The 18,366-nt window shown below is 45.6% G+C and overlaps 1 protein-coding gene across 1 annotated transcript; it reads left to right on the top strand.

The window, feature by feature from the left end:
• Positions 1-503: 503 nt before the first annotated feature.
• uba6 (ubiquitin like modifier activating enzyme 6) lies at positions 504-17,784 on the top strand. Its single transcript, XM_056585788.1, has 32 exons — positions 504-583; positions 1,209-1,292; positions 1,485-1,579; positions 1,717-1,745; positions 1,840-1,934; positions 2,162-2,273; positions 2,574-2,654; positions 2,763-2,885; positions 3,707-3,830; positions 4,253-4,356; positions 4,449-4,511; positions 4,596-4,672; positions 4,847-4,913; positions 5,012-5,155; positions 5,374-5,520; positions 5,652-5,732; positions 5,852-5,929; positions 6,294-6,475; positions 6,889-6,994; positions 7,186-7,275; positions 7,410-7,490; positions 7,709-7,837; positions 7,979-8,030; positions 14,117-14,180; positions 14,273-14,342; positions 15,492-15,563; positions 15,650-15,773; positions 16,317-16,510; positions 16,687-16,814; positions 16,918-17,005; positions 17,125-17,219; positions 17,637-17,784. The coding sequence occupies exons 2-32, from the start codon at positions 1,252-1,254 to the stop codon at positions 17,782-17,784; spliced, it is 3,084 nt and encodes a 1,027-aa protein (XP_056441763.1). The 5' UTR covers positions 504-583; positions 1,209-1,251.
• The last annotated feature ends 582 nt before the right edge of the window (positions 17,785-18,366 follow it).

Genomic DNA, 18,366 nt, shown 5'->3' with positions numbered 1-18,366 from the left:
GGGACACACACAGAAGGACACACACACACACACACACACACACACACACACACACACACACACACACACACACACACAAGAAGGCCACATTTTCATGTCAATGTTTTACTTTTCCATGATTGACCTTTGTCTGTATAAACAGTAAGGGTCTCAAAAATGACTAGCAGCCTTACAAAAATCCGGTTCATTGATTTTGGTGTGCTCTTTCAGAATGGTTACTATATAAGATACCATATAATATAAGTACCACTGCAAGTTGAAGATGATTATGCCAAAATATATCAAAACATGTCAAGTCATTGCAGCCTTTCATAAGCATGCTGCTTGATCATAGAGTTTCTGCTAACTAGCATGCTAATTCGCAGAAACAATTACATCTAATAACAACATTTTGTAGCTTGTCTTATGATGCCAAATTTTATAAATGTCATAAGCGTTATTGACTGACAAGGTTTATATGCCTTCCTAGTCTCACCCTCTATTGGAAGTCTTTGTCACGTGACAAAAAATAACCCGGAACCGTTCCAAGTTTCTAGCCATTCAGAGCCATTCATTCGCTACAGTTCTTCGAATACACTGACAGGTAGCAATCTCACATCAATTGCGTTATTTTAATGTTTTTAAAGGTTGCACAATTTATTTATATCATCATAACTTTACTTTAAATGTGTGCCATTTTCTGTTCGCTTGTGGCGTATGTGTCATAGCTGTTCGCTAGTATTTTTTGCATGTGTTCTTGCCTTATGCCGGCTTCTCAGACAGTGCCACCTATTAGGCTAACATTAGTTGCTAACATTATGCTGCTTTCCGTAGGCCCACTCTCACTCACACACACACAGACACACACACAAACATACATACACAAATACACGCACAAACAACCTTAATGGAAGAGTTACTCTGTCAGGCTTAGCATAGGACTATAATTGCCTTCGGTTGCTTCAAGAGAGCCGATACAAAGCAAAGCTAGCGGAGAGTAGTCTAGCGAGTAAGGTTTATAACTTTATGGGTTTATAACGATGGTTAGGTGTTGGTGACTAGTTAGTAACGTTGGCTAATTTAGCTCTAACTGACCAATGCGTTGGTTTTTTGTTAGATTGCCTTGATGTGTACGGTCACTTAATACATGTTCGGAACATAAACAAGAAACCCTGCCAAATGCACTCTTGCTGTTTGTCCTCTGTGTTATGATGTCTCTGGTTCTTTAGCTTTTTCTTGCACCAGCGGATTTCCCCCTCTTCCCCTCCCGCTATGGCTGCAGATTCAATGGAGATCGACGACTCTCTGTACAGGCAAGTTTCTTGTAAATGTCTATCGTGTCTAGATGGATAAAAATAGACAATGTATTGGCATACAGGAACCCTCCTGAGCGGAAATCACATGGAGATCCCATGCAGTTGACACACGTTATTATTCACTTATTGTTACAGAGTTTATGTATTTTTTTCCTGTGGGTTACTATTGTCTCTTCTTTCTTATTCTAGCCGTCAGCGCTATGTACTGGGAGACAGCGCTATGCAAAAGATGGCCCAGTCTTCAGTCTTCCTCAGTGGAATGGGAGGATTGGGAATTGAGATAGGTGTGCCAACTAGTATTTTTTTGTCCTGTGAACTGAGTTATGGCATTGTCATGTCCACATGATCATAATGCAAATCATCAGACCCATTGAGGACCCATCGTAATCAAGTATAACTATTGTTTTATGTTTATTCACAGCCAAGAATATTGTCCTTGCTGGTGTTAAGGTAAGATATTTCACAAACAATGTTGTCGTGATTACAAAAGTTAATGTTCCCTACTGGATTACTGATGTCTGTGTGTGTGTCTATACGTCTACAGACAGTAACGCTACATGACACCAAGCAGTGTGAAGTTTGGGATCTGGGCATCAACTTTTTCATCCGCCAAGACGATGTGTTCAACCAGAGGACGAGGTAAGGCTGACAGGGTGGCACGTGCCTTTTATAGCTGTCCTGATGTGAAAAATCGACTAAAATACAGGCCAAATCAATGATGATTCATATTTCTCTTGGGCCTCTATTACTCACCCACATACTTATCCAACAAATGAAGTCCCTTTTATATGCATGTTGGTTGAGGTTTTTTTTCTCCCTCTTTCAATGATAATGCATGGATACACACATACTATAATCTGTTCCAGGGTGGAAGCTGTTTTCCCAAGGATAGTGGAGCTGAACCCTTACGTTCATGTGGAGAAGTCTTCATCCACTCTGGATGACAACACTGACCTCAGCTTCCTCAGAAAGTACCAAGTAAGAGCCGTGCACACAATACTTCCTAATCGATTATTAGATCATTATTTAAATCAAAATATATTGCTAGAGTATGTGTGTTCGTGTGCCGCTTAAGAAATGTAAACGCGTTGTTTAGATTTGTCGGTGGTATAGTTTTTGGTTGGGCTCGGGAAAGTGCTTTCAAGGTTTTTGAAAGTCTGTAATGTCTTCATGTTTTGTAGATTTGGGCCTACTGATCTTTGTAATGTACATTACACCACATTAACTAATGTGTTTTTATGTGTGACAAATTGTGTTGTGCTTTGCTCTGCTCTCCAGTGTGTTATTTTGACTGAAGCCAGCCTGAATCTCCAAAAGAGAGTGAACGAGTTCTGCCACTCACAAGAGCCTCCCGTCAGAGTACGTCTACACAGCGCTGGCTCGCCTTCCCTGGTAGATTCTGAAGGTGCAGACCGTCCATCCATATCCCATCCATGTCTCATCCATTGTGTCCCCTCTCCGCTGCAGTTCATCAGCTGCAGTGCCCATGGGATCTGCGTGAGGGTGTTCTGTGACTTTGGGGATGACTTCGAGGTGTCGGACCCCACGGGGGAGGAGCCCAAAGAGATCTTCATCCAGAGCATCACTCAGGTTTGAACTCCAGAATAATCTCTTTGCTTGTGAAACGCACCTTTAAAACCATAAAAGTACTTGCTTAAAATACTTAATGAAAAATAATGGCTGAAAAGAGGTAGGAATGAGAGCTAATACTATGTGTACCGTCATGTGCAAAAAGTATTACATGTGTGCATTTCTGTAGTCCTATCTGCTTATTGTTTTGGTGAAGCCAAAGGGGAACCTTTTGTAGCTAGAAAACACTAATCTGGCACCACTCAATCGACTAGCGTTAACTCACTTGAAGGCGGGTGTCTGTAGAAGTTTAAAACTATTGGATCTGCCCAGTGCCACTCTGGATCTGCCATAACCAATCGCTATCGTTTGGTCGTGACGTATGTCGTGCGCCGGAACCGGCCGGGAATCACGTCGCGCACAGGCTGTAAACAAACCAAACACTGTGCGTCCTTCAACGAGAGCTGACTTTAACGTCATTGTTCTCAGCCACTACCTCTGTTCGCTGATTGGACGCACACAATTTGGACAGAGAAAACCCGCAAATATACCGCAAATCCAGACGTAGTACTGAAGGGAAATGAAAATCGAGCGGAAGTACTTAGGCGGGCGAAGCCAGGCTAGTTAGAAGGCAGGAGGATTTAAGAATTAAAAAAACGTAGTAAGTGTGTAACTGGCTGTGCAGCGGCAACTAGCCTAGCCTACTGTCGAAACGAAGATTCTTGTAAGCAAAGGGAGAAGCACAAACTAGCTATCATTTATTCCTTTGTAGAACACAGCATTGTATTCATAATTTTAAGAGACACTAATGCCTGCGCATTGTACCGATTACCCCCTCTCAGGGCAGCCCAGGCGTGGTGACTTGCATGGACAACCGGCCGCACGGCCTGCAGAACGGCCAGTCCGTCCTCTTCAGGGAGGTCAACGGCATGCAGGAGCTCAACGGCAGCACGCGGCCAGTGACAGGTACTTTACCACAGCGGCCGTTTTAGCTGGATTCCTCTCTTGTACATATCTGTGTATACACTTTATAGTGAGTTCCCACGGGGTTGGTGTGACTCACAGCTGCAATATAGTCCCGGCATCGCTCAAGAGGCCACGCTGAAAGGAAGTGAGGCCATGTGGTCACCCTGGAAGTGACGCACATGATGTTCCTCAGGCAGACGTCTTCCTTTGTGGCTTTTAGGTCGAGAGATATGTTGTTTGTTCTGCAGTTTGTACCTCGTCCCTATATAGCCTACTTTTCAGCGATGGATTTAAATATTGCTATACACTTCTGTGTGTGTGTGTGTGTGTGTGTGTGTGTGTGTGTGTGTGTGTGTGTGTGTGTGTGTGTGTGTGTGTGTGTGTGTGTGTGTGTGTGTGTGTGTGTGTGTGTGTGTTTTCAGTCCTTTCTCCTCATAGTTTTTCAATAGAAGACACATCCCATCTCCAACCCTATGCACATGGAGGTTTCTTTGCCCTGGTGAAAACGCCCATGACGTTCAGCTTCGTAAGTTGTCACGCTGCAGCTAAGCAACCAGAGCCCTGAATAGGAATAACAAAGGGATGCATCATATTGTACGCGTTGTGTGTACGTTTCAGGAGACGATGGAAAAACAGCTGTGGGATCCTCAGGTTCTGACCCCAGACTTCAGTAAACCAGAGGTGAGGGGGTGCGTTCAGCGGTGTCTTTGAACCAGACAGTTTCCTCGTGTCACCTCTGGTTGACCTTGACCTTGTACCCATCAGGCACCGCTACAGATCCACGCAGCCATGTTGGCTCTGGACACCTTCCAGGAGCAGCAGGGGAGGATGCCCAACATCGGGTAACCTAAACCCCCATCATCTTTTGCTTTCCGTTCTGCGTCTGGTTTTTCATTCACTGTCATTGAAGATAAAATCCCTTTGCCGACGTGTCCAGTGATGACCGGCTCACGGTTGTTTCTAAAACGTATTCAAGAAGGGCAGGAGGTAAAGTCTCTGCTTAATTATGCCTTCAGGTGTCTACAGGATGCCGAGGTTTTAGTGAAGCTCACGGAGGAAGTCAACGGCCGGCTCAAGAATAAAGTGAGTCCCAATACGGTTTGAACCTCCCACGGTCTCCCACAGCCCGATGTGCACCCTCCTCTTATTGCGGCACCCTTCCTGTGAACCCCTCCTCCCAGGCTCCAGTGAACGCTGAGCTGGTGTGCTGCCTTTCCCGGACAGCGAGAGGCGCCCTCCCCCCGTTGGCGGCGGCTGTAGGCGGCCTGGCCAGTCAGGAAGCGCTCAAGGCCCTGACCGGGAAGTTTTCCCCGCTGCAGCAGTGGGTGGGTCAGCCACATCTGCAGTCAATGTTTCTCCCAAAGCATCCTATTATATCCTGTTGAATCTCTTTAAAACAAAAATTGTAATACATGCATTTGCATATATCTATATCGATCTATATATATCACAAAATTTGGTATGGTATTCATTCTTGTTTAGATTATTAATTCAATTATTTCTTATCATCTAATCAACCCGCATGTCTTATCCTAATTTTTAGTTTTACCTGGATGCTATCGAGTTGTTTCGGCCGCTCCAGTCTCTTCCCGTGGAGGAGTTCTCCAGCAGGGGCGACCGCTACGACGGTCTTAGAGCCTGCATCGGAGAGTCAATGTGTCTGGAGCTGCACAAGCTCAGGGTGTTCATGGTGAGAGCCACACCGCTGATCACAGCCTGTGTGTTGACAGTCACGGAGGCGTGGTTCATAGTGATCACAGCCTGTGTGCTGACCGTCACGGAGGCCGGTTCATAGTGACCGGGGTGTCCTCTCTCTTCCAGGTGGGCTGTGGCGCCATCGGCTGTGAGATGCTGAAGAACTTTGCTATGCTCGGCGTTGGATTGGCAAAGTGCTCGGGAGAGGTAGAACTTGAAGTTTAGATAATCTGCCTGGCAATCCAGGTCTCAACATTGTGTTTTGTATTTGTTTTGTTGCTGATTTGTAACGTTTCCATTTTGGGACTAAATGTTTGTGTCTTCAGGTGTTCATTACAGACCCGGACCTCATAGAGAAATCCAACCTTAACCGACAGTTTCTCTTCAGGCCATATCATATACAGGTGAGCAGATGATCCTTCCTCTTAGCAGAGCTATTGTAGAGTGGCCTAGGCCACACCCATCTATAGTAATGTAAAAGGAAACAGACATACCAGGCTTGAGCTTTTGGGGCAGAGGTGCTTGACAGTGTAGAAATGAACGGGGTGAATGAAGCTAAATGCTACCCAGCTTCACTATTCACTTCACTATACCCAGCTTCACTATTTCAGCTGTGTATGGCCTACTCACAGCTAATGTCACAAATAACACAATCTACTGGTTCCTGGGATTACACTAACACTTGCCTTTTCCATTCCCTTCGTACACTTTCCTCTCCTCCATCTCTACCACAACCCCGCCCACACACACCTGGCTCTCTCCCGTCAGAAGCCCAAGAGCAGCACGGCGGCGGTGGCCACGCTGGAGATCAACCCGGAGCTGCAGGTGGACGCCCACCTGCACAAGGTGTGCCCCGCAACCGAGGGCACCTACAGCGACGCCTTCTACTCCCGCCTGCACCTGGTGGTGACGGCGCTGGACAACGTGGAGGCCCGCAGATACGTGGACAGGTCAGCAGAGGCCTGTCGCCATGACGATGTACATATACATTTCGCAGATGTTAGCATGGTGAAAGGTCATGGCGTCTATTGGAAGGGAAAACCAAGCACATTATTGTCGAGTAGTTTGCCTAGTAGTACAATGCTTTGATCCCGGTACAAATCTCGTTTGAATGCACTAAGTTTCAAAAACATAGAATGAAAGAATATGGACTCAAATTGCCCTGTATGGATGCATGTTACTGGCCATTTGTGGTAATCAGTTGATGCCAATCAAGCATGCTTGCGCCACCAATCGAAAAGCCTGAGCGAAAGCCTGAACAGCAGTAAAGCCCTGCCTCGAAGAGAAGTGTACCAGGTACTGAATAAATAATAGTATAACCCGTTGAACACAAATCTAACCAGTTCCACTTTTGTCCGAACAGTCGAAGTGTATCCAATCAGAAAGCTCTCCTGGATTCGGGGACGATGGGAACCAAAGGACACACAGAGATCATTGTGCCAAACCTGACAGAGTCCTACAACAGCCACGTATGTCGTCCTTTGGAAGCACACGGGATCAGCTTATAAGACCCATGAGACACCTGCTGACCTGGCATGGCGCAATATCAGCTTACTAGATAGCTCATACAATGGCGACTGTGTATGTATGTGCTAGTCTGGTGGTAGGCTGTGCTCCATCCCAGTGCTTGGGGAGTCACCTGCTCTCTCTCGCCCATCAGCGGGACCCCCCTGAGGAGGAGATCCCGTTCTGCACCCTGAAATCCTTCCCAGCGGTCATAGAGCACACCATCCAGTGGGCCCGGGACAAGGTGGGAACCCCCTCCACCCTGCCTCACAGGCTCCTTTCACTCCTGGTGCAGGTTCAGAACCAGTACCACTCTAAAAGGTACCTGGCCTCATATTTAACGCAGTCACAGTGACCTCTTCTCTCTGTGTTATGTAGTTTGAAAGCGGGTTCACTCAAAAGCCCTCCACCTATAACCTCTTCTGGCAGACTCACTCTTCGGTGGAAGCAGTGCTTCAGGTAGGTGTTTGGTACATCCATAATATAACTAATAATACAAATAAGATCATACATATTTTCTTAATTTATATGGCCATAATGCAAGTGTTTGTGTGTGTGTGTGTGTGTGTGTGTGTGTGTGTGTGTGTGTGTGTGTGTGTGTGTGTGTGTGTGTGTGTGTGTGTGTGTGTGTGTGTGTGTGTGTGTGTGTGTGTGTGTGTGTGTGTGTGTGTGTGCAGAGGATGCAGTCGAGGGAGAGTCTGGAGGGGGCTTTCCAGGTCATCAAGCTGCTGAGCAAGCGGCCCAGCCAATGGGAACACTGCATCATCCTGGCTCGCCTTAAATTTGAGAAATACTTCAAGAAAAAGGTAAAGAACGGCCCTGGGAACCTCGATCTGTTCACATCTCGGCATGGGAAAGACTGTATTTATCATAACACTGATGTTGTCTATAAGGCCCTCAGCATTCGAATGCATTGTAATATGGATGGTGTTGATGTTGTCTTGAAGGCCCTTCAACTGCTGCACTCCTTTCCTCTGGACACGCGGTTAAAGGACGGCAGTAAGTATACTAACCTGTATGTGGCTCAGTCACGCCCCACCTCATACGTCAAACCTGGTTATTAGAAAAGGGAAAGGTTGTAATGGAGTTTGCTCAATTTAAAAGGTTTTGATTTAAATCTGAATCTCTGTTAAATGTTCATGGCAAGGTAAGTCTAATTTTCATTAAAATTCCCACATCGGCTTACGGTCTGGCGTGCCAAGTGATGGCAGCATAGAGCAGCAGGCTCCCGACCAAATTAACAAAAAGTGTCCGAAACTCGAATTTATTCTTTTGCAAGGCGATGAAGCTGTAAAGGAATTAACTGACGTACGAAGATGCCCAGAAAAGGAAAATAAGCCACAAAAGTAGTTAGTTAGGAAGACCAACTGTCGCTAGCTAGCAGCAACATGGTGGACGATATGACGCAGGAAGAATTAGCCCCGAGCGGCGACGCTAACTAAGGCTTAATTCTGAAAGAACTACGAGACTTCAGGAAAGACTCCAACCAGCAACTTATCGGTACAAAGGAGGACATAAATAAAATACACCAAAGAATGGAAGAAGCAGAAAAGCGGATCGATACTGCAGAGCCACGGATTCAGGCATGGGAAGAGGTGGTATCCGTGTTGGTGAAACTACAGGAGCAGACGGAGGCTAAACTGACTGATTTGAAGGGGCGTTCGAGTCGGTCGTTCGAAATGTCAGAATCTACGGAGTAAAAGAGGGAGCTGAAGACGGCACTACATCGTTGACAGCTTTTGTGGAAGAGCTGCTGATGAGTGGTCTGGAGCTCCCCCCCTCCACAGCGTTAAACATCGAGAGGGCGCACCGGGCGCTCGGTCCTAAACCCCCGCCGGACGCACCGCCAAGGACGCTGGTGGCGAAGTTCTCCGGCTACAGAGTGAAAGAAGATGTACTCAAAAAAGCCTGACAAAAAAGAGGTTTAGATTTCAAAGAACAGAAGATACACTTGGACAACGACTACACACTGGAGCTACAACAGAGACGGCGGCAATATGCGGAAACAAAAGCGGCACTTAAGGAAAGAAACATACGATTTCAGAGTCCTTTCCCGGCCCGATTGAGTGTTTTTCGAAGACGGCACTGTGATCTACAACTCAGCTGAGGAGGCAACCGCGGACATGGTGGAGAGAGGGAAACCAGTGACAGTTCTGAAAACCCAACCTCCCTTCTGGACCAGATTAACCGGCTGACTTGGCGACCAAGCAGAAAGCAGGTCAACAGAGTCTTCATGTCTCAAGCCAAACTTCAAGGAGCGGCTCCATGCTTTCTGACACAAGACACTTGATAAATAGTAGCCTGAATTATGTTTGATCGTGCTAAAAGAACATGGTAATTTAGCCGGTAAAATAGTGTGTATCCATGCCTACTTTTCAACTTATTATTTTTCTCTCTCTCAATTACCGTGACTTCTACATTAACAGGTGATTAATGCATAGGGCATATCAACATAGACAGACACAAGATAAAATACGTAGAACGCTATATGTAGTCGAATATATATATATATATATATATATATATATACGAAAACCAACTCCCTGCAGACTACTGAGCCTTGATGCGGAAAAAGCTTTCGATAGTCAATTGGACATTTTTATATAAAAGAGAAATTTGGTTTTCATCTGACATTTATTAAGACTATTAAACCATTATATAACAGTCCAATAGCAAGATTAAAAATAAACTGAGCCTTTTAAATTTTAACCTGAAGAGAGGGACTAGACAGGGTTGTCCGATTAGCCAATTACTATTTGCAATTTACATTTAAGCTTTGAGTTTGGGGGTCATCCAAGCTGAAAATATCACCGGTATCAAAATGCTAGGACAGGAACATAAACTCGTTATTCGCCGATATTTTAATTAATCTGTTCCACCCTGAGAAATCATTTTTGAAACTCTTATCATTCTTAGATATTTGCAGTGCTGTGTCAGGTAACAAATTGAATATTGCTAAAACCCAGATACTGCGCTTTAATTACAAGCCTAGCCACCATAAAAACTCATTCCAAATAGTCATTCCAAAAGAACTAACGAAATTGTATAATTTAAATTTCAACCCCTTGAATAAAAAAATAAGAGGATATAAAAAGATGGAATTTATTACCTATATTGAGATTTGAATCACGAATTGAATCAGTAAAGATTAATGTATTACCTAGGATGTTGTATTTATGACATACTCTCCCAATTTAAATAACAGACAAACAATTTAATGAGTGATAAATTAATTTAACGGTACATTTTGACTATCACAAGGTGTGACTTGCAGGAAGAAATTAAGATCCTGAAATGGTGCCCTCATGACCTCGACTTTTTACCAAGCAAATTGGACGCAAATTATAATGGCTGGGCTAAGCAGGGTCTCTCCTCATATTGCACCTTCTTTAATAAGGGAACACTGAGCGACTTTCAAACCTTAAAAAGACCATGGGTTGAACAATTGTGATTTTCTTTTAGATTTCTACAGGTACGTCATCACATAAATAGTTCCCTGTTCGTCAAAATGCCTTTGAAAACTCTTTAATTAACGTCTTTATTAGTGCATACAGGTCAGACTCTGGGCTTAAAGTAATCTCAAGATTATATAAGGGCCTTCAGGATATCAAAATAGACAAGTAATAATAATAATAATAATACATTTTATTTATAATGCACTTTATATTCAAGAATCTCAAAGTGCTTCAGAGAAAAAAATACCAAAAAACTATTAAAAAAAAAGGGGGAACCTCAAAGAAAGTTAGCTAAATGCTCTTTTAAAGAGATGGGTTTTGAGGTTCCGTTTAAAAAGAGCTGTAGTCTGTGGAGCCCTCAGGTGGTCAGGGAGGGCGTTCCATAGTCTAGGGGCAGCAGCAGAAAAGGCCCGATCACCCATGGTGCACAGCTTCGTATGTCGGGTTTGGAGAGTGTGAGTGGATCCTGAACGGAGTGTACGTGAGTTTGTCGGGGGGGTGAGGAGTTCCTGAAGGTAGAGGGGGGCAAGTCCGTGAAGGCACTGGTGGGTGAGGAGGGAGACCTTGTACTCAATTCTGAGTGAGACAGGGAGCCAGTGCAGTGATTTCAGGATGGGGGTGATGTGGTCATGCTTGCGCACCCTCATCAGGACCCTGGCAGCACTGTTTTGAATGTATTGGAGCCTCTGGATGCTCTTGCCAGGGATCCCAATGAGGAGTGCATTGCAGTAGTCCAACCTGGAGGAGACAAAGGCATGGACGAGCTTCTCTGCATCAGCCAGGGTGAGTGATTGGCGGAGTTTGGCAATGTTCCTGAGGTGGTATAAAGCTGTCTTACAGAGGTGTTTGATGTGGGTGTCAAAATTAAGTTGTGGGTCCATTTTAACACAGAGGTTGGTGACGGATGTGGAAAGGGGGATGTTTTTGCCAGAGAAGGTGATATTGGTGATGGTGGGGGAGCGGAGCTGATGTGGCGTGCCAATAAGGATGGCTTCCGTTTTATGGCTGTTAAGTTGTAGGAAGTTGAGCTTCATCCACGCCTCTATCTCCTCCAGGCAGGTGGTCAGTGTGGATGTTGGCAGAGGGGCAGAAGAAGTGGGGGTTGTCCTGATGTAGAGCTGTGTATCATCAGCATAGCAGTGGTAAGACAAGCCATGCCTGCTAATGACACTACCCAGGGGGAGCATGTACAGTGAGAACAGTGTGGGGCCCAACACCGAGCCCTGGGGGACACCGCAGGTGACGTTGTTGGTGTGTGATTTTGCTTTGCCCAGGGCAACGTGCTCAGTTCTGTCAGTGAGGTACGAGGTGAACCAGTTCTTTACATTTCCTGATAGTCCAATGGTGTATTGCAGGCGGTGAAGGAGAATATTGTGGTCGACCGTATCAAAAGCAGCTGTTAAGTCCAGGAGGATGAGGAGAGATGGGGAGCCGGTGTCTGCTGCCATCAGGAGGTCATTTGTGACCCTGACCAAGGCTGTTTCTGTACTGTGGCCATAGCGGAAACCAGACTGGAATTTTTCAAACAATTGATGTTGTATGAGGTGATCCTGGAGTTGTGCTGCAACAGTTTTTTCCAGAACTTTTGACAGAAATGGGAGATTTGAGATGGGCCTGTAGTTGGAGAGGACTTCTGGATCAAGGGTAGGTTTTTTTAATGTTGGTCTGATGACAGCAGTTTTTAATGCAGATGGGATATGGCCGGCCAGGAGGGAGTGGTTAATGATATTGGTGATGAGTGGAGAGACAGCAGAGATGTTGGCCTTCAGCAGAGCTGTAGGGAAGGGGTCTAGTGCACAGGTGGATGGCTTCATTTTCCTGATGACGTCCTCCACCTCTTCCTTTGTGATGCTGGAGAAGGAGCAGAGGGTCTGGACAGAGTCAATCGGTGGGTCAGCAGTTGGAAGGGGCAGGGCAGTAGTGGTGGAGAGCTGTGAGCGGATGTTATTCACTTTTTGTTTAAAAAAGTTGATGTGCATGTTGCACCTCTCCGTGGTGACATCAGATTGGGATGGTAAAGGGGGTTTGAGAAGGTGATGGACAGTTGAAAAGAGCTGTTTGGAGTTACCAGGGCTATTGTTGATTATTGCGGAATAGAACCTGGACCGTGCATTATTCAGGGCTTCAGCATATGCCCTCCTGTGTTCCCTGTATGCCTGTTTGTGAACGGTCAGACCAGAGGCCTTGAGTCGCCGCTCAAGGACACGCCCAGCAGCCTTCATTGTACGTAGTTCACTGGTTTACCAGGGTGTACCACCTATATAAAACAGAAATGGGAAAGGGAAGCTATGAGAGGTATCCCCGAGGAAGTTTGGCTACAATTTTGTGAATTTCAATGGAAAATATCAGGACTAATTACTTTTTGGTTTACTTCATTCAATTTCTACTAATTATCAACAAAATATCTTTTTGGAATTCTTAGTGTAGCTGCCAGGAAAGCAATCCCGAGGAAATGGCTAAAACTAGACATCCCATCGTTAGAAGACTGGTATGATACAATCCATGATATTTTTGTCATGGAAAGAATAACATTCTCTGTGAGGCTCCAGCAGAGTAAATTTGAAAAAATATGGGAACATTGGAAGATATTTATCTCCCAGAAACTACCGTATTTTCTGCACTATAAGGCGCACCAGAGTATAAGCCGCAGCAGCTAAATTTAATGATGTGTACAAATATAAGCCACACTAGACTATAAACCTCAGATGTATTAATGTTTAATTACCATTAGGGCTGGCCCGAATGCCATTTTTCAGGCTTCCTCGTTGGTTTTTCCGAGCGAATATTCGAATACTCGTTCCAGAAAAAACACCATCAAAAACAAGATTAATAATCCCTATATACTCCCTGGAACCGATTTTGACAGTATCTGCATATTTTGTTGAAGATTTAATAGCTTTTGAACGTTAATTAGTAGGCCTAAGTAGGTTGAAGTTCCTTAGTTTTTCCTTGTGAAAGCGAACAGCTGTTGTTCCGTTCCAAATCAGCTGTCCTCTGCCGCACCGTTATATAAGCCGCAGAATCGAAAAATGGGAAAAAAGGCGCGTTTTATAGTCCGGAAATTACGGTACCTTCTTTTGTCTGATTCTGTTCTTTGGGTTTAGAAAAAAAACGTATTTTTCTTTTTAACTTTTTATTGAAAACACCCCTTGTTCTGTTTGTTCTTTTTATTGTCTATAAAAAAAAAAGGATGGAGCAGCGTATATCTTGCATTACTAATGATTGTGAACTGTGTATATAAATGTGACTCCAAATAAAGATAATAAAAAAAAAACACATCAAGAAATCTGTGTTTTGTTAGAAAATGTAATGGGTTAAACAGACTTTACTGATCACACATACATATGAAATCAGTCACACCAACAATCAATTCCTGCGGTTGCTTTTGGCCCCCTCTTTGAACTATCCTTATGCCAGTAAACAGTCGATTTGCGGAACCAATGACAAATTAAAAAAAAAAATCGGACTCCCATACAACTTTTTCTGTTACTGAGGTCCAGGAGTGATGTAAGAGGTGTGTCTGACTTAACCACTCTATAATGAGTCATAACTCTTGTGATACAATGCCATAGAAAAAATGCTTGTTTTCTCACCATGTTAAGGTTGTATTCTTTTTTTTTTTCCTCAAAGGTTTGTTTTGGCAATCACCCAAAAGACCCCCGTCGCCTATTGAATTCAACTTGAAAGACAATTTGTGAGTATGGGCTTCATTCAAGATGGTTTTCAGTGACCCACTTCTCCGTCTCAATATCCTCAATGACTCATGCGCCATCTGTTACTCATCAGGCACCTCACCTTCGTCGTCAGTATGGCCCGGCTGTTTGCAGGGATCTATAACATCCCCTACTCCGAGAAGGTAGGCTGTGGGATCCAGAGCAGCAGTCCCCAACCTTTTATACGCCATGGAGCTGTACTATGTCAGACAGTATTTGTACGGCCCGGTGTTACACCATACTCAGTTGGCCAACATAAAGTGACACCTGTGCCCTGTACTACGAACCTCGCTGAACATACCCAGGCTTTCTTGGGAAAACATGGATCGACAGAGACGCAACTCGCGATTAGAGTTAAATGGTACTACGAAGCTCACTTAGGATTCAATTTGTCAATCATGGTTTCCCACTTTAGGTTCAATGCGTGTTCCCGTGAAAGGGGCGTAATTCGCGTAATTTTACTCACCTCTTCAAAATGGATAGATCAAGAGCAGTAAATTAATATATCATACTATAATATCACTTTAGAGGAACAGATAGTCATAATGAACTCCTATGAGGAGTTCAATAATCAGATAATAGCTAGGGGCAACACAGTTGCACATAATACGGCTAGGGTGGCGTGCTGGCAAAAAACTGCAGATTGTGTAAATTCCCGAGTAAAAATATTCTGCATATTGTCTAAAAAATAACTATGCCAAATTGCAGAATTGTTTGCCAATAATCCCAATAAAGTGATGATGATTTCAAATTGCAAAAGCAACGTCCAACCTGCCTTATTCTATAATTTAGGGAATTCACTTTAAACACATACAAATACATGTAAGAAATCGATCGCATATGTTTACAACCGCTGAGATGTAGCGGCTGTGGTCACCATAATGATACAGCGACGCTAAAAGAGATAGACTTTCATGTCACAGCTGTCCCAGGCTTTGAGCGCAACACACCTCGCTAACCCACTAATCAAGGTTTGTAGTACAGGGCACTGGACTCGCTGTTGCATATTTTCTGCAACATGCACGAGCATCGTGGACGGCCATGAAGTGGGCCATGAAGTGGGCCATGAAGCGGTTCACATGCAGAAACGTGCACTTGCTTTAAGGGTAGACTGAGTTCACTACTAATTAAAATTGTATCGCCATCGATCAGTCGGGATGGGTTCATTCGTTTTGTTACACCGGCGGATGAAAGCGGTGTAGCAAAGCGGTTGATATGCCTCTGTGGTGGCTGGAAGGAGGGATACACACGCACACGCACAAACTCTCACACCAAGAGCGTTGCTTCCCCAGGATCAATGTGAAGAGTATGTGGCCAGGGTTCTCGGCGAGGTCACTATCCCAGAATACAAACCCTCAGAGAAGGTAGGTTCCCTAAACCTGCTCACCATCTCTTTTTAGTAATCCACATGACCTATCAACCACTTGACTGCGTGTGTGTCTCATTTTAGCCAATCGAGACAGACGAGTCGGCCAAGAAGCCAGACCAGCAGAAGCTGGCGCTGAGCAGTGAAGAGGAGAGGGAGGCTATCACACAGCTGGAGGGAGCCATCGCCGCCAGACACGTCAGCCCAGGTGACTGCTTAGTTAGGAGCTGGGGATCAAACATCTGCTCCTCCTCACATAGGTTATCCAAGATGTCCCTCAGAAAGGCCGTGGAAGTACGTTACTGCGTCTGCAGTAAATTATTGTTTTAATGAAGCATTATATAACTGTAGGCGCTACCAAAGTGGCATAAAATGTATATATAGTTAAAATATATTATTTTCAATTGGGATCTTAATCTCTGTAAAATAACTTTTTGCTACACTGATATTAATCTTGAGGATTGCTCAGTAGAATAGGATATCTCCTTCGCTAAACATATCTCCTTACTGCTGCCACAGCAGCTGTAGTAAGAATACATATCAATGCGTGCATGTTAACATTGAATAATGAGTATACACTAAGACTGGGGTGGGCTCTTTTCATCGGGGGCCTCATAAGAAATTCGGAATGCCTTTGAGGGCCGAGGTTATTCTGTCATGTTTACTCGCGGGCCACTCAGAACCGGCCGTATGATGTCCGGGTATGCTCTAAGAGGACGTCTCTTATTGTGGTCTGTTGTGTTGTTTCCAGAGTGGCTGCAGGTGTCCCCCATGCAGTTTGAGAAGGACGACGACGCCAATGGACACATGGACTTCGTGGCGTCGGCGTCGGCCCTCCGAGCGAGGATGTACGCCATCGAGGCCGCCGACCGCCTGAAGACCAAGCGCATCGCCGGCAAGATCATCCCCGCCATCGCCACGTCGACGGCCGCCGTGGCTGGACTGGTGAGGCCGGACGGCGCTCTCTGACCCGTGTCCACTCCGATGTTTCTGTGTCCAATCTGACATTTAATTCATGTCGTTTCTGAGGCGGGATAACAAGTAAAGAAATGTATTCTTCATAATGTCCTTGGTTGAGATTGAAATTCATTTTTGTTGTTCTAATCAAAAATCCATTTTAGGTGGCGCTGGAGCTCATTAAGGTGGTCGGCGGCTATGGATTTGAATCGTTCAAAAACTGCTTCTTCAACCTGGCCATCCCCGTGGTGGTGCTCACGGAGACCGCGCCCGTCAAACGCACACACATCAGGTAGGGGGGTGCCAGACCTGCCAAGCTAATGACTACTCCGGCTGAATTTAGAAAACACACACACCAACCTACCTACCTTTTGACTTGTCCATCTGCAACCCAGGGACAACATTTCCTTCTCCATCTGGGACCGGTGGAACATCTACGGCCATGACACCTTCACCCTCTCTGACTTCATCAGCGCAGTGAAGGTGAGCAGCTCCACACAGGGTAGCTTTAACTGGAGTAGTATTTCTAGTGGCTGTTTTAGGCTCAGCACGGCCATAGGGTTCTTGTTTGTGGAGCGCTCTAACCCGTCACCGCTGTGCAGGAGAAGTACGGCATCGAGCCCACCATGGTGGTCCACGGCGTAAAGATGCTCTACGTGCCTGTGATGCCCGGACACAACAAGAGGCTGAAGCTGACGTAAGCACCGGCCGTCTGTGTCCCCCGTTTGTCCAAACAGTGTGTATCTGTGTAGCTTGACTGGGACTTAGTCCTGGCCGCCACAATGGATCCTTCTCAGAGGCGTGGTCGCAGGATAAACAGGAGACACTCATTAAATACTAGGTCACATAAAAGTAGTGTAAGTCTCCTACCCGTCCCCTGCTACTGACAAGGAGTAGTTCCAGAATTAGTTTTGAGTGACACCTGTGTTATGGGTCTATTACACTTTTGTAAAATTGAGGCGTAGGACCAACCCTACAGCGTTGCCTTTCAGCGATTGTATTTAGGTCTCCTTGTTTCCGAGAGATTCCATCTCGGCATGGGCATGTTTCTCCCTGATTCCCAAGTCCTCCCTGTGATCCGTGGCGTTCCTGGTCTCCCTCTATCTCTCTCCAGGATGCACAAGCTGATCAAGCCGCCGTCGGAGCGCCGCTACGTGGACCTGACCGTGTCCTTCGTGGCCGAGGCCGACGAGGACGAGGACCGCCCCGGCCCCCCCGTCAGGTACCACCTCCACCGCCGGGCGGGCGGCGAGACGCCCTGACGGCCCGGCGGGACCACCGTCGATCTCCTCTGACCCTAGCGAGCGTCTCCCCATGCATCTTGTTCTACCCACCATTGCCTCGGCCATTGCCAAACGCTCCCCTCGCCCCCCACCCTACACATCACCATGAAGGGATCCAACTAGGGGGGGAAACCATGGCCCTTATATAGCAAGTCTCCTCCTCAGCAGCCCCTCGTATAACGGTCCGGAACAAGGATGGCCAGTGCTGGTTCCAGTGGTCGACATCCTGTGTGGACCACTATGTGACTAAAGTAGCACTTAGCCCTGTACATAATTTCTTTTCAAATTTGGGTTTTCTACTCTGGTTTAAATGCACAGCTCTGTCTGTATCAATGCCTTAATTGATAACTCTGTTGCGTTTGTGGCAAAGAGTCTCTCGACCGAATACATTTACAGATGCCTTCATCCAACCCTTAAAAAACACATTAGGTTTTTATTTCAAAGCCCTGACAGACGGTAGAAGAGGAGCTTAGAGTGACGCTGAGGTCAGTAGGGAGACGTCAGTAGGAGCTTGTTTAACGGGACGAGGGAATGCCGTTGTAGACGTGTTGCAGGTTAATG

This window comes from Gadus chalcogrammus, chromosome 3, assembly GCF_026213295.1.
Source record: "Gadus chalcogrammus isolate NIFS_2021 chromosome 3, NIFS_Gcha_1.0, whole genome shotgun sequence".
In the NCBI taxonomy this organism is placed as follows: Eukaryota; Metazoa; Chordata; class Actinopteri; order Gadiformes; family Gadidae; genus Gadus; species Gadus chalcogrammus.
Note: the sequence above shows the minus strand (reverse complement) of the source record. Positions and strands in the feature narration are given on the sequence as shown.